The sequence below is a fragment of the Desmodus rotundus genome, chromosome 2 (genome assembly GCF_022682495.2).
Source record: "Desmodus rotundus isolate HL8 chromosome 2, HLdesRot8A.1, whole genome shotgun sequence".
NCBI lineage: Eukaryota > Metazoa > Chordata > Mammalia > Chiroptera > Phyllostomidae > Desmodus > Desmodus rotundus.
The window spans coordinates 72,368,599-72,384,470 of NC_071388.1; the positions used below are offsets into that span (position 1 = coordinate 72,368,599).

General features: G+C 33.3%; 1 protein-coding gene and 1 long non-coding RNA gene across 4 annotated transcripts in view; one reads left to right on the forward strand and one right to left on the reverse strand.

Moving 5' to 3' along the window:
- Positions 1-15,872, forward strand: part of ZNF654 (zinc finger protein 654) — an 81,897-nt gene that overhangs the window by 62,359 nt on the left and 3,666 nt on the right. For 2 of the 3 annotated variants that reach the window (XM_053918278.1, XM_053918279.1), the window contains 4 exons: positions 2,143-2,345; positions 2,947-3,086; positions 9,827-9,968; positions 12,998-15,868. In XM_053918278.1, coding sequence (XP_053774253.1) covers positions 2,143-2,345; positions 2,947-3,086; positions 9,827-9,968; positions 12,998-15,400 — 2,888 coding nt within the window. In that variant the 3' untranslated portion in view covers positions 15,401-15,868. Of the gene's footprint in view, positions 1-2,142; positions 2,346-2,946; positions 3,087-9,826; positions 9,969-12,997; positions 15,869-15,872 lie in introns of those variants that run through there. The other variant, XM_024558127.3, reaches the window with a different exon arrangement.
- The window catches only part of LOC139440690 (uncharacterized), an 82,574-nt gene that overhangs the window by 60,856 nt on the left and 5,846 nt on the right, over positions 1-15,872 (reverse strand). Inside the window, exon 2 of the long non-coding RNA XR_011650865.1 lies at positions 15,287-15,368. This is a non-coding gene — a long non-coding RNA (uncharacterized lncRNA). The remainder of the gene's footprint in view (positions 1-15,286; positions 15,369-15,872) is intronic.

The following is a 15,872-nucleotide window of genomic DNA, read 5'->3' on the forward strand; positions in this document are numbered from 1 at the left end:
GTCCAATTTTTATCACCACTACTGTATATCCTATATCTAGCCCAGTGTTAGGTATAGGTATATGTTGATTGATTGAATAACCACATGATGAATGAGTGACTAATAAGTAAATTTCAATTACAAATACTATAGGACAGTATTTCCCAAACTTGATCCATTAATAGAAGTTAAATTTTCTCTTATCCCCTTTCCATCTGCATACTTCTTTGACATCACCTCCTCTCACACCTAGATGCACAGTGGTTCCTGTGGGCCAAAATTCTCTTTTGAAGAAGGAGGTTCTGTCAACTCCTTCTAGAAAATTATTAAAAAATATATTTATTAAATTATTAAAAAATGTACATGGATATCATTTACCATATTATTCCTAAGCCACAGAATGTTTTTGATCCCCAAAACTTAGGAAGTAAGCTTAGCAGTAGTGAATAAACACAAAACTGTAGAACACATTTGAAAGCATGGAGAGAGCCTCTGGAGTGCAATTATAAGCTGGCCAAAGGGAAAAGGCAAGAACTCTCAGCTCCGGAATCATTCAGACCTTGGTTTGGTGAGAAGGATACTTCACACCACAAATTGTGCTGAGCAGGTTAGGTTCTTTCCCAGGGTAAGAGGTTAGGGTGGACTGTGAGTAGAGTGTAGTAGAGAAGGCGTTATGATTCTTGGGTTTAAGAGCAAGCTAACCCAGATACAAGTGTGGAGGCCTAAGTCTCAGATGTGAGAGGTGAAAAGGCCAGCAGAAGCAGTGCAAAGTTGTGGGGTGAGATAGGAGGTAGGACAAGACTAGCAGAAAAGGGCTAAGGTATATATGTGACATATATAAGGTATAAAGTGGTGTATACTAAGGGATACAAAGGAGACTGGGGAAGGAATAAAAGAACTGAAGACAGAGGCAGCTAGAACTGAGGAGGAGAGTTGGATTATTGAGGAAAGGTATAAAGAGTCAACACAGATAAGGCAAGGGTGACAGACTGAAGGAAACTATGAAGCAACTGGGGAATGAGGTTAGAGGGGACAGCAGGTAGACAAAGAGCTTCAAAAAGAGTGAAAAGGGGAAAAGAAAGTTTGGGCTTTTGGGAGCTTTTAGGCTTCTTTGAGTAGGAGCTAGAACAAACGTACTTGGTTGCTGTGAGGGCTGATGGCCTTAATATATATATGTATAGTTCTTCATACATAGGTAGCCCTTTCATACTTACATTGACATACCTCACTCTGGGAAAAGCTGCTCTAGAGCCTCATTAATATGGATGACTATTCTCTCATTGGTGATCATTAGGGTAAAAACTAAAGTTTATCTTTGCATTAACTTTATAACTCAGTGTCTGTATATCATACATTGGAAACAGATTTGCAAGGAAAATGTTGAAGCCCAAATAAAATATCACTCATAAGCATTTTAGAAGCTAATGATTAAATATACATAACTAAGTAAAATACTTTTGGGTCCAAAATCATGAAATATGGGTTCCAGTTCCTGCTTTGCCACTTAATTTTTGTCCTTGGGCAAGTCATTTGACCTCTCTAAGACTCAGTTGTGTGATCTGTAAAACAAATACTATAATACCTGTCATAAGGTTGTTGTTAGGTCTAAATAAATATGTAGATAAAGGTGTTTGTATATTTTTAAATTGTGTAAAAGCAGGTATTTTTAGTAATTATTCTTGCTGATACATGGGCATATATTAATAAGCAGTCCTTTGACTTAATCTTTTGTTGAAAAGGAATAAAACATGTATTTTATGATTTAACTTTTTCATTAACTCAGATTTATTTCTCTATAATTAATCTGAATTAATGTGGTTTTAATGACAAATTAAGATTCAGCCTTTTCATCTTAACAGTAATGAAAATATTGAGCACTAAGATGATGAAGTACTAATCTTAGGCTAGATATTCCAGACCCAATGTTATTTGAAACATTTTAACATATTAGTGAACTGAAAAAAGAATATTTCAGATTTGTTTTTTATTTTGCATTTTACTTTTTATACTGAGAAGATATCAACAGATATTTGAACTATTTAATTAACTACTTAATCTAACTGGGTGCCGTGTGTTAGTGCTGCTAAAGTTTCAAACAACAATCAAGAGTTCGAGAGAATCTTTTCTTGAGAGTAATATGAGTCTTTTCTCTTTTTAACATAGTGAACAAGTACTTAAGTTCTGAAAATCCACTGTTCTTTGAACTACGTGCCAGATACCTAATTGCTTGTGAACGCATACCCGAAGCAATGGCTCTCATTAAATCTTGTATAAATCACCCAGAAATCAGCAAAGACTTATATTTCCATCAAGCACTCTTCACATGTCTATTTATGTCACCTGTAGAAGATCAACTATTCCAGGAGGTATTGTTTAAGATTTTGTTTGCCTGTCATTATTTTAACCTTACAATTAAAAAAAAAAAAATGTAGCCCATTCTTGTTAAATTCCTTTTATAGTAGTACCAAAGGTTTTTAGATTACATTATCTAGATGTGTTCTCTTTGGCACCATTCTTTAAGCTCATGTTGAATTAGACAAAATCTGATATTCACAAATGATGAAATTAACAAAACATTCATTAATAAGCATTATTTATGTTGAGTTTTTGGTGTTACAGAGATCAAATAAAAACTGAGAAGCATTGTGTTTTTGCCTTTTAAATAAAATACTAAGAAATTAAATTTCATGTTTGTTATTTTGTTTTTTCAAGATGAAAGAATCTTTCCTAATATGGACCCTACTTACCTACAAGTATGGACATTAATGAGATTAAAAGTAGTCACTGTAAACTGTAGGTTCTACATAGTAAAACTATGAGACCATGAGAATTTTTCTGTACAGTTCATCATTGGCTTCATAGAAGAAAACTAGAAATCTAATTTCTTCTGAATGTTTAAACATTTATTACAACTAGCTTTTTAGATATTTTTAATGATATGAACTGATTTTTCTTTTCCTCTTATAGCATTTATTGAAAACTGATTGTAAGAGTGGAATTGATATCATCTGTAACACTGAAAAAGAAGGCAAAACTGTGCTAGCCTTGCAACTCTGTGAATCTTTTCTTATTTCACAGCTCCAGAATGGGGATATGTATTGTATCTGGTAAGTGTTCCTAATGTAGAAATTGAAATAAGATGGGGAACAGGAGGAGAATTGGTTAGCAGAGTTTGGACTTTATAATTTTTAAAAAGTTATGTGAAAATGTTAGGCAAGAAGCAATAGTAAGACCTAACAGTTAAAAAAAAATGATCATGTACCAGTAATTGATACTGTAAATGTTTAACGTATGTGCAATAATGAAACAGTTATGTTTTAAATTAAATTTGGAGGGTGAAATTTGATTTTTGGGGTTGTTTTTTTTGAGACTTAATTTTTTAGAGCAGTTTTATGTTTACAGCAAAATTTAGAGGGAGGTACAGACATTTTCCATATTCCCCCTGGGGAATACATATCAATATTACATACATACATATCAATATTACTTACCAGAATGGTACATTTTTACCAAGGTTGAACTTACCCTGACACATCATAATCACGCAAAGTCATAGTTCATTTTTCGGTTCACTGTTGGTGTTATATATTATTCTATGGGTTTGGATGAGTATATAATGACATAATTCATCATTATAGTATCATACAAAGTATTTTTACTGCTGTAAAAATCATCTGTGCTCTGTCTGTTCATCTTTCTTTCTGACTGCCACCTCTGGAAAGCACTGATTTTCTTAATGTCTTCATAGTTTTGCCTTTTCAGAGTATCATATAGTTGGAATAATACAATGTGTAGCCTTCTCAAAATGGCTTCTCGCACTTCGTACTATACATTTAAGGTTTCTCTGTGTCTTTTCATAGCTTGATGGTTCATTTCTTTTTAGTGTTAAATAATATTTCCTTGTCTGGATGTACCACAGTTTATTCATCCATTCAGATGCTGAAGGGTGTTTGGTTATTTCCAAGTTTTGGCAATTATGAACAAAGCTTCTGTAAACATCAGTGTTTAGGTTTTTGTGTGGACATGTTTTCAACTCCTTTGGGTAAAGATCAAGGAGAATGATTGCTGGAACTTATGGTAAAAATATGTTTTAGTTTTTTAAGAAGCCACCAAACTGTCTTCAAAATGGTTATACCACTTCTCACTCCGACCAGCAGTGTATGAGAATTCCTGTTGCTCATCCTCACCATTTGTTGTCAGGGTTCGAGATTTTGGCCCTGCTGATGCATGTATAGTGGTATCTCATTGTGGTTATAATTTGCATTTTCCCTGATGACATAAGCATAAAAGCATCTTTTCATATGCTTTTTTGCTATTTGTATATCTTCTTTGGTGAGGTTTCTGTTAAGATTTTTGGCCTGTTTATTTGAGTTGCTTATTTTCTTATTGTTGACTTTCAAGAGTTCTTTGTATATTGTGGATAACAATCATTTACCAAATGTGTTTTTTAATAAATATTTTCTCCCAGTCTGTGGCTTGTCTTTTAATTTCCTTGATACTGTCTTTTACAGAGCATTATATATTTTTAATTTTAATGAAGGTCCTGCTTATCATTTACTTCTTTCATGGATCATATCTTTGGTGTTATGTCAAAAAAAGGCATCACCATACCTAAGGTTATCTAGGTTTTCTCCTATGTTATATTCTAGAAGTTTTATAATTTTACATTTTATATTTAGGCCTATGATATGTTTTGAGTTATTTTTTGTGAATGTTAACAAGGTCTGTGTCTAGATTTATTTTTTTTGCATGTGGATGCCCAGTTGTTTTAGCATCATTTGCTGAAGAAACTATTTCCATTGTATTGCTTTTGTTCCTTTGTCAAAGTTCAGTTGACTATATTTATGTGGGTTCATTTCTGGGCTCTCTAGTCTGTTCCATTGACCTATTTGTGTATTCCTTCAATAATATAACAGTGTCCTCAATTTAGCTTTATACTAAGTCCTGAAGTTAGGTGTATCAGTCCTCCAACTTTGTTCTTCCTCAATATTGCATTAGCTATTCTGGGTATTTACTTCTCCATATAAATTTTAGGATCAGTTTGTCAATATCCATCAAATGACCTGCTAGGGTTTTAATTGGGATTGCATTAAATCTGTAGATCAAGTTGAGAAGAACAGAAATTTTGACAATATTGTATCTTCCTATCCTGAAAAATCTCTCCCATTTATTTAGTTCTTTGATTTAATTCACCTGAGTTTTAGTGTTCTTCATAGAAATCTTCTACATATTTGTTAAATGTATACCTAAGTATTTTGTTTCTTAAATGCTAATGTAAATGGTATTGTGTATTAGTTTTTTTAAAACATAAGAACTATGTCAAAGTTATTAGTAGGATATACAAAGCATCAAGTTTAGTAATTATGTAATTTAGAATGTGGTCTGAGAGTGTTTTTAGTATCTACCCTTCAAATGCTATTAGGTGAAACCATGAATAATAGTTATGGAAGATTCTAGTAACTTCTGACCCCCCTCCCCCAGCATACACCCCCCCCAATACCACTTTGACATTTCATTAATTTTTAAAGGAAAACTGGATTCATTTTCTGAACATAATAATCTGAAATGATACAGGTTATAAACATTCTTTAATAGGTGCTTTTGAATTTTAAATATTTAAAACAATAGCTTGAAGGGGATTTAAAGCCAAGCTTATTTAATTTGCTTGTTTTACAGATTAAAATCTTTAGACTAAGAGATAAAGTAAAAAAGCTAATTAGTAACAGAGCTGGATTTGGTGTTTTCTAGATCCAGCTCTGTTACTAATTTTCTAGGAGAGTATACTTCTTATTTTTTATTTTCTAGGAGAGGATACTTTTAGTTAGATTATGTAAGTCTTATTCAAGAGTTTACCCAGTGAGTTGGATTTCAAATAGAGGAGGGGATCAGGAGGCAGTGGTATGACATACACTTAAGTATTATCATTTCTTGATATGTAGTTATTCCCAAACAATATACTCACGACTATTATAGTAGATCTTTTCCTATGATAGGGATAGGAATGTTCTCTGCTCTTGGCTGTATTAAACTATTTAAACAGGATATCCTCTGTCTTTTCATTTTAATATGCTTTTTAAACAAATGGAATCACATGTAAACAACAACAAAGAGGAAAATATTTTTTCTTCTTTTCTTGACTAACCAAATTCTATTCTCTAAGGAGGGACCTTAAAGTAGAACCATACCTATCTTTCCTGCTCCTGGCCACAGTTACCCTCCAAGAACAGAAGCTGGGTAATGTAACTCCCAGCTGCTTAACTGGAAAGGAATCTTTAGCCTGCTTCTTTGTCTTTCCTTCTGAGTAGGCTGAGTTCTGGTGGTCTGCCCTCTTATTTCTTCTTCCTCTCCTCTATATTTCTAAATGCTGAAATCCTTTTTCTGAAAGTAGATTTTCACTGTAACTTAAAGAAGCAGGATTCCTTCTAGTCTACAAGGTCTGTGTTGTCTTTTTCATCTTGGCCTTCCCTATGATCAGCTTACCCTTTATCTGGACACTTTAAGGATAGGACCTGATCCACAGTCCAGTTTCGCTCCATCTCAAGCTAGTGGAGTAAGCTACTAACATTATTTCTCTTACCATCACTAAATAAATAAATAAATAAATAAAATAGTAATGGCAGCTGTTACTAGTTGCTGAGTGCTTCCTATAGTCTTTGCTGTATATGTGCCTTATTATCTTACTTATTCCAACAATTTTACAGGGTAGATAATATTGTACCAATGCCATTCAACTAGTAGATAAAGCCAGGATACAAATCCAGGTCGCCTGACTCACAGCCTCTGGGTTTTAAGGGTGTTTGTAGAGCCTATTATAGCCTGTTCTTCTCAGCTAGATAACTTGATGAATTTGATGGCTTTATTAGTACTTGCTACCTGGTAAATATGTACACCAAATTGGTGCTGTGTTTTCTAAAGGAACCTCTGTTTGAAAAGAAAAAGTAAGTTTCATTAAAACATCCCCTTTAGTCTTCACAAAGAAGCCTATTAGTGGTTTTTAGGGTGTTTTGTTTTTTGCTTGTGTTTTCCTTCAAAACCCAGTGCACAAGTAAACCCTGAGACTCCTCTTATAAATTCAGTCAGAATGGAGCTTCATAACCATGTTTCTGCTTTGCCTGCTCGAAAGCTAAAATCCATATTGGTAGCCCTCTCCTGGCAAATTTATTAAGATCTTGGTATTACATTTGGTTTACCAACTTTCCTCCTGAGTTAACAGAAGCAAAGATAAGATCTCTCTCCTGAGAAAAGAAAAAAAAAATATTGTACCTTGAGAATGTCTCTCTAAGGAGTCTCAAATTATATTTTGGAATAAGTTGGAGAATAAATATATACATTTCTAATATGTTAAACATTAATTTGCATAATATTGGATGGCATATTTTGCCATAATTTCCAACTATCATTTTCTGTTTTTAAATCTGTTGCAGAGATATGCCACATCTTCTTCAACATTTAACTAGTTTAGGGAAAACATAATAATATAGGCATTCCTTAGAGATACTGCGGGTTCAGTTTCAGTCAGTACAATATAGCGAGTATTACAACACAGGGAGTATCGTGATAAAGCAAGTCATAATCTTTTTTAAAAAAATTGTTTCTCTTTTGTGTCAGTTGGTTCCAGTCTCTCCTATTGCAGACCAGAAGGAATGTCAACAGTCCCCATGCTTTGTAGTTTAGAGTTGAGAACATTCTAGAGTTGAAACTGACTGGGGTCAGTTTTCTGTTCCTGAATTACTATCTTAAGGAGGGTGAGAAGGGTCACATAGGAGGCATGGCTACTGGGGTTCCAATCTTGTGTATTAGGGCTTGCCAGAAAAACGTGACTCACTGTAAACTTGGTAATGCCATGCCCAGTAGCATACAATGCCCTATTGATATTTAGGTGTCTCTCATTCCCAGTCTCATGTTTTTGCCACTACGTCCATACAGTGTATCATTGAGATTTATAATGTATTAATAGTTAGGGAAACAGGATCTATAAATATAAGCAAGGAAATATATGAAAGGCATGAAATCAGTAAAAGGGATAAAGATCTGTTCTGAAGTAATTATTACCACTTTGGGGTATTCATGAAAGCTTTTGTGAAGAGGCACACGGTATGGATGTTGAAAGATAAACTCATCTTAGAAATAAAGAACTACTTTCCAAGTAGAGCAATCAACATAAACAAAAATGAGAATAAATGAAGCAAATTACCGTATTTTTGGACTATAAAGACGCACCTAGGTTTTAGAGGAGGAAAATGGGGAAAAAATTTTTAAGCAAAAAATGTAAAATATTTAATAACAAATAACATAATATTTCACCAATGTAAATGTAAGCTACATTTGGACTATAAGATGCACCCCCATTTTCCTCCCAAATTTGCGGGAAGAAAGTGCATCTTATAGTTGAAAAATACGGTAACTGTAAGGCGACCAGTGTAGAAGAGTGCCCAGGATTCAAATCCTGATGCTTCTGATTTCAAAATCCATGTTTCCATTGCTATTGACACTATACGGCATCTAGAACAAGCACTACATGAAATTGTCTGGAAAGTGGAAACAGGTTAGTTTAGAACCTATAGAAGTACATATATAAAATTAAAGGGCCTAAGGTGGTACATGGAGAAGAATGGCTGTGGGGAAAAAATATAATCAAAGTGTAAAGACTGAAAAATGAACAGGTTAAAACAAACAGGTTAGAGGAATGTTTAATGTCATTGACTGATCTAGGAAAAGATTGTCAATTTTGCAGGAATGCTATTTGTTCTGATAGGGTTACGGTAATAGAAAGCAATCTTAATTGAAATATACCCAGAAATGGAAATTGGTAAAGAAGTCAGAGCTACAGATCTGGCAGCAAGATGTGAAACCCAGTGACCTTCCAAAGGAGTACCTATGCAAAAAAAAAAAAAAAGTTGGTGGTGGACTGAAATATGAACACCACAGAGCTAGTATGAAATACGGGGAATTTTGGTTTTTAATGCTAATACATTGCTTGCTATCATTTTCTGTTTTGTGTTTTCTGTATTGTCTCTTTAAGTAGACTATTCATACCTTCATGATAGGAGTCAAGCTGCCCTTAGATTTAATAGTTGTATATGCTGGGCTTAAAGTACATACTCAGTAAGTCACTTTAAAAAAATTTTTTTTTCCATTAATTATTTTAATACTTTTTAGGTTATGATGCTCTATGTAACTAATGATATACTTAAAGAACTCTAATTTGCTAAAATATGATATCCACATATATCAATTATATCTTATAATTTTCTTTCCTACAAAACCCACTGCTTCATCTAAAACCTTGTTCATATAACCTAAGCCATATTTTTAGAAAATGGTCCATAGCTTGTCTATATTGAAAGTCTACATATTAATGGAAGAGCAGATAATCTAAAACATTTCAGAATTAGTACTATAAGTATATTTAAGCTTTGGATCTGTAGCACTTCTGGTTATCTTAATAAATTGAAAATGAAAAATATGAGCTATTTTTTGCATAAAGTCTAGCATTGATCTCTAAATTGGCAAGTAGAGTATTAATTAATGGCTAAAGTTTATTTTTTTATATAATGTTAGTACATTTGGATTAGAATTTATTTTGATCAAGTACTAGAGATGCCTTAGGATTGTCAGCATGTGATTGAAATTCATTCCTTAGCACTGTAAAACTTCAATTTCTGAAATTTCCCCTCACCAGCTTCTATTAGTTTCATATAGGTAGCAGATGTAGCTTGGGGGCTAACATAATGTCCATTTATACCCACTTTGTATATATCTCAGCCAAGGAATCAGTTAAAGATAACTGTTGTCTGCATTTCAATAAACTGTATTTTTGATATTTCTTTTTTTTTCTCATTTACAGGGAGTTGATTTTCATATGGAGTAAACTTCAGCTTAAGTCTAATCCTTCAAAACAAGTTTTTGTAGATCAATGCTACCAGCTTTTAAGAACAGCAACTAATGTGAGAGTCATATTTCCTTTCATGAAAATCATTAAAGATGAGGTAAATAGGATACATTTACCCCTTCATTTTAAATTAAAATTAAATGACAGCTCAGTGAAACATGAATCTCTTATGAAAAAATTTGACTATAAATTTGAAGAGGATATATAATTAAATAAGTTTACCACTTTAGTAGAATCTTAATTTGCAGATGAACTTTATCTATAGGCAATGCCTGCTCACTGTCATAAAGAAGTATAGTTCATAGTTTTAAGTCTGGTATTTAGGTTAAAGAAACCATGAATACAAGGCATTTTTGAAACTTAAGGACACATTTTTAGAGTGTTTAAATGGGTTTAAACAGTACAAACCCATTAACTGTTTTTAAAAATAGTCCTGAAGCAAGTTTTTCATGGGCCATTTGCAAGTGAGTAAATTCTATATGACTTATATAGACATGAAAATAGATCCTGCCAGTCCTTTAACTTTTTTCTCTCAAATATTAACAAGTTTAATTACAAAGATAGTAAAGATAAAGCTACCCTACATTTTAACTGAACCATAATGCAGGTTACATAAGGAGGCATCCATTAAGTAATATATTTTATTATTTTCTTATATTTGTTTATTTCTGACATTCATTATCACTCATTAGCTATATGACCATGTAGTGATCATATTCCCATGACACACAGTTGACAGCATTATATCGGAGGGATTTTTTTATTTCCTATTTATTTTGCTAACAGCCTTAATAGCTCATCATTTAATAGTGAGATGTCATTCAAATGTATTGTTAAATTTAACCTCTCTACCAAAAAAGGAGGAAAAACAAACAAATTATGCCATAAAATACTTCTCAATATTTAGGTGCATCAGAGTCACCTGGAAAACTTCTTTTAAAAATAAAAGATGTATCTGTATATTTTTTACATGTAATTCTCATTTGCACCAAACATTAAGAGACTTTGTTAAAGTTTATAACATTGGGGAAGTTCAGCCAATTATCAGAAAGCTTTCTTATTTTCACAAGTCTGATCAACCTAAGAATACATTATAAGAGGAAAAATTCAAAGATGAAATAAATATTTAAAATGTCCTTAATTGTTTACACCGTACTTAAAAGATTTTTGTCTAATGGAATAGGTCACTCTCATGCCCCAGTGCTGTGAACAGAGGCACAATACCTACCATATGAGTTCAGAAGGAGACATAGATGGCATATCTGAAAAGGCTTCACAAAGGAGGATGCTTTAAGCTGGGTTTTGAATGATAGATGAGGATAATACTAATATTTGTATTTTACAGACCACTTTTCTCATGTTACTGTTATCTCACAACTGTTCAGTGACATTAATAGTGTAGCAGAGAAACCTGGGGGAAGTATGTAGAAGATGATACTGATTGGAGGGACAGCTGGAGTTGAGGGTGGGTTGCTGGAGATCCTAAAGGGACTTGAATTCTACATTAAAAATTGGAACTTCAGTCTATAAATATACTGGAATTGTTAAAGGATTTCAGGTAAGGAAAGTGTCCCATTTCCTTTTGTCCTTTGTGATGATCCTGAAATTTTTAAACTTGAGCAATTGGATACATTATAACTTCATGAGGCAAAAGAGAGAATGTAAAAACAGAACTTTGGAGAAAGAAGGAATTTTTGTTTTGAAGCAGTGAATTTTGAATTTGTTATATATCTGGAAAATCTAGGTGGAACTGTCTAAGTGTAACAGACAATTAGAGGGAGGAAATTTGAATTCAGTAAAGGATTTCAGACTGGAAAGGATGGATTGATAGAAAACTAAACTCAGTGGAATATATCTGATCTCATTCAAAAGTCACTATATTCTAACTTCTCTGCTAACCATAGGAGGATATAAAAAATGAGATACTATATTATTTAGGAATTCAAAGATTCCTAGGAATTTAATAATTAAAAGTAGGAGGGTAGGGACATCATACATAGGTTGTTATAAGACAATATATACATGCTTTTTAGAAATAAGTATGAGTTATTCCAAGTGGAAAGAATGGGGAATGCTTAACTGTACCCCAGGGCAGGGGTCAGAATGAATGGTGAGGAAACACTTTCACAGTAGAATTAATTCCCAAAGAATGAATAGGAGATGTGTCAGAATTTATCAGCTAGATAAAGTAGGAATATGATGTACAAAGTTAAGGTCTGTGTGTGAAACTGTAAGTAGTTAAGCAGGGTTGTAGAACATGTAAAGGACTGTGTGGTCGTAAGGATGGTAAGGTGTCTTCCTCTCTTACCATCTGTAATATACCATATGTAGGCGGTATGATGTATACACACACATAATTTAAAATCCATTATTTGTACCTCTTTCTATTCAACCAGGTATTTAGATCATTTCAAATCACTAGCAGCATTATTTATAATTTGAATTAAGTTGGATAGACAACAAATACATGAGTAAAGGCTGATGCAGTTTATCTTTGAGTCATAAGTAAAAATTTCAAAACTTGAATAATTTTGCTGGTAACTTCCAGTAGGTTCATTATTCTGAAACCTTATTAGATTTGGAAAGATTGTAATGGCCCTCCTCATGTGGCCTACATTTCTTCCCTTATTTGGTTAAATCATATTAATTAAATAGTGCAGCTTTATGAAAGTGTTTCCATAAAGTTATTTTTTTTAAGTCTAGTTATTTTTTGACATCAAAAATTGATAAGTGTGCTTAAATTCATATAATTTAACCCTTCTGCCACAAAATGAGATTAGTACCTGAAGTAAGAAACTTAATCTTCGTAAGTTTACAGAGTATTTTGTATTTTAAATCAACATAAGGTTATGAAGCATTTTTTATTGTGGTTAGTAATGCTTGCCAAATTTGCAAATTAAGTAAATTAAAAGTGAAAATGCTATCTTTTTCAGATTCTCAAATTTAGGAAGATTTATTTATATGTTAAATAAGAGTTAAGACTATCCATTAAGGAAAATTACACATTTGGAATACTGTGGGTTTTTTTTTTAGCTTTCACTTTAGGGTTGTATTTTTAAAAGATAAACTAGTTAGTGTAATATTTATAAAAAGGTATTTAGTAGTAATGTTTTTTTCTTTTTACAGGTTGAAGAAGAAGGCTTACAAATTTGTGTTGAAATATGTGGTTGTGCTCTACAACTAGACCTTCATGATGATCCCAAAACTAAATGTCTGATTTATAAAACAATTGCACATTTTTTGCCAAATGATTTGGAGATCCTCAGGATTTGTGCACTCTCAATATTTTTTCTTGAGCGCTCCTTGGAAGCTTATCACACTGTTGAAGAACTTTACAAACGTCCTGATGAAGAATATAATGAAGGCACTAGTAGTGTTCAAAATCGTGTTCGTTTTGAATTACTTCCAATTTTAAAAAAGGGATTGTTTTTTGATCCTGAATTCTGGAACTTCGTAATGATTAAGAAAAACTGTGTAGCATTACTGAGTGATAAATCAGCAATTAGATTTCTAAATGAAAATACACTGGAAAATTCTACAGGTAATCTAAGAAAGACAGTGGAACAGAAAGATTTAGATGAAGGGCTTGACTCTCTAACAGATCAGAGCACTGGAGAGCTTGATCCTGATGATATATCTGGAGCCCAACCTAAAGGCCATGTTAATACAAAGAAAAACCTTACGGCTCTTAATGCTACTAAAGTAGATCACAATGTCCCAAGACATCGGTGTATGTTATGTAACAAGGAATTTCTAGGTGGTCACATTGTAAGGCATGCCCAGGCTCATCAGAAAAAGGGCAGTTTTTCCTGTGTAATATGTGGTAGGAAATTTAGAAACAGAGGACTTATGCAGAAGCATTTAAAGAACCATGTTAAAAAAATACAAAGACAACAAATTGCTGCAGCTCAACAGGAGGATCAGGAAATTCCTGCTTTGGGAGAAATAAGTTGTTCCAATTCTTTAATTTCACTTGAAAATGAGAATTCTGATAAAGATTTGGAAGTACAGACTATTAATATTTCCAGTGATGGAAATGAAGAAGTCATCCCTGCACATGTGGCTGAATTCACTGAAATTCCCATAAGTGTATCAGAAGATGCTATTGAAAACATTATTGAAAATGGCAGTACTGATACATATATAAATAATGCATTAGAGCCTTTACCTGTATGTGAGGATGACTACGAGGAGGAAGAGGACGAAGAAGGTGATTTTGAAGATGATTATGACCTGAATCAAGAAACCTCAGTACTTCATAAAATCAATGGAACTGTGTGCCATCCAAAAGACATATATGATACAGATCAAGAAGGAAACTTTAAGTGCCCTGCTCTTGGCTGTGTCAGGATATTTAAAAGAATTGGGTTTCTAAATAAACATGCAAGGACTGTACATCCAACTGACTTGAATGTGCGGCAAACAGTAATGAAGTGGAGCAAAGGAAAATGCAAATTTTGTCAAAGGCAGTTTGAAGATTCTCAGCATTTTATAGATCACCTTAATAGACACAGCTATCCAAATGTATACTTCTGTTTGCATTTTAATTGCAATGAGTCATTTAAGCTGCCATTCCAGCTTGCTCAACACACAAAAAGTCACAGGATATTTCAAGCTCAGTGTAGTTTTCCAGAATGCCATGAACTTTTCGAAGATCTTCCTCTGCTATATGAACATGAAGCTCAGCACTATTTAAGTAAAACACCAGAATCATCTGCACAACCAAGTGAAGCAATTGTTTGGGATGTTCTTACAGTATCAAATCCTAATCATCAGGAAAAAGACTCATCTAGTAATGAGAAACAGGCTATTAGTCTGCCAGTTTCTACTAGCAAGTCAAGGAAAGATTCTACAGAACCAAAGACATGTATAGAAAGTATGGAAAAGAAGACAGACAATTTAGTTCAGAATGGAAATGAACATTCTGATGATACTGTTTCTGATATAAGCTTGATAGACCAAAAGATGCCTGACATAGAGCCAAATTCTGAAAATAACTGTAGTATTAGTGATTTAGTCAATGGACACAGTGGAATAGAACAGACACCTTTAGTTTCATCAGATCCCGCTTTGAAAACTGATACAAATAGAATCAGGACAGAAAATGGTTCCATTTTACCCAGTGTTCTACCACAAGAACACAGTACCCCGCCAGTATCTCAGGCACCATCCAAACCAAATCCGACGAGTGAACATACTTCATATGGCTTAATTTTATCGAAGCCATATGTCAGACCATTGCCTCCCAGTTACCTTGATGAACGGTACCTTAGTATGCCAAAACGCAGAAAATTTCTGACTGATAGAATAGATGCCTGTTCTGATCAAGATAACATTTGTAAAAAGTCAGTGAAAAGACTAAGATGTGGCAAATGCCTGACCACCTACTGTAATGCAGAAGCACTTGAGGCTCACCTTGCACAAAAGAAATGTCAGGCACTCTTTGGATTTGATTCAGATGATGAAAGTAAGTCTTCTATCTTCTTAGTAGGTATATCTGTAGAAATAGAAAATGCCACAGATCTTTGAGGTTAAAAAAATTAGCATTTGTATAGCACAGTTAGGTGATATTACTATTCCTGTTTTATAGATCAAACTCAAATACACAAATTAAGTAATTTGCAAAGGCACAGGCCTATGAACTTGTGGGAGCCAGAACTTGTACACAGGTTTTTAATACTCTTTGATCATACTCTTTCACTGTATCTGAGGCTTTTCTTCATTCTAAGTTTCATGTGACTAAAGTTCTAGAAAAAAAGTAATTATGAAGGAAGTGTTTTTCATCTGCATGCTAGAATATAAACCAAGTGAAATTGAGCCTCTTTACAAAAATACTTAAAAGAGTCAGAAAATAATTGAAAAAGAAATAAAAGAAAAAGAAAAGCTGGTCTTTCTACTGATAATCAGTATTCTTTTAATATGTAAGGGTATAAATAAACAGGGATGACTTAGAATTCCAAATGAACATCTATAAAATTTGAATTAATAGACGTGTTCTCTT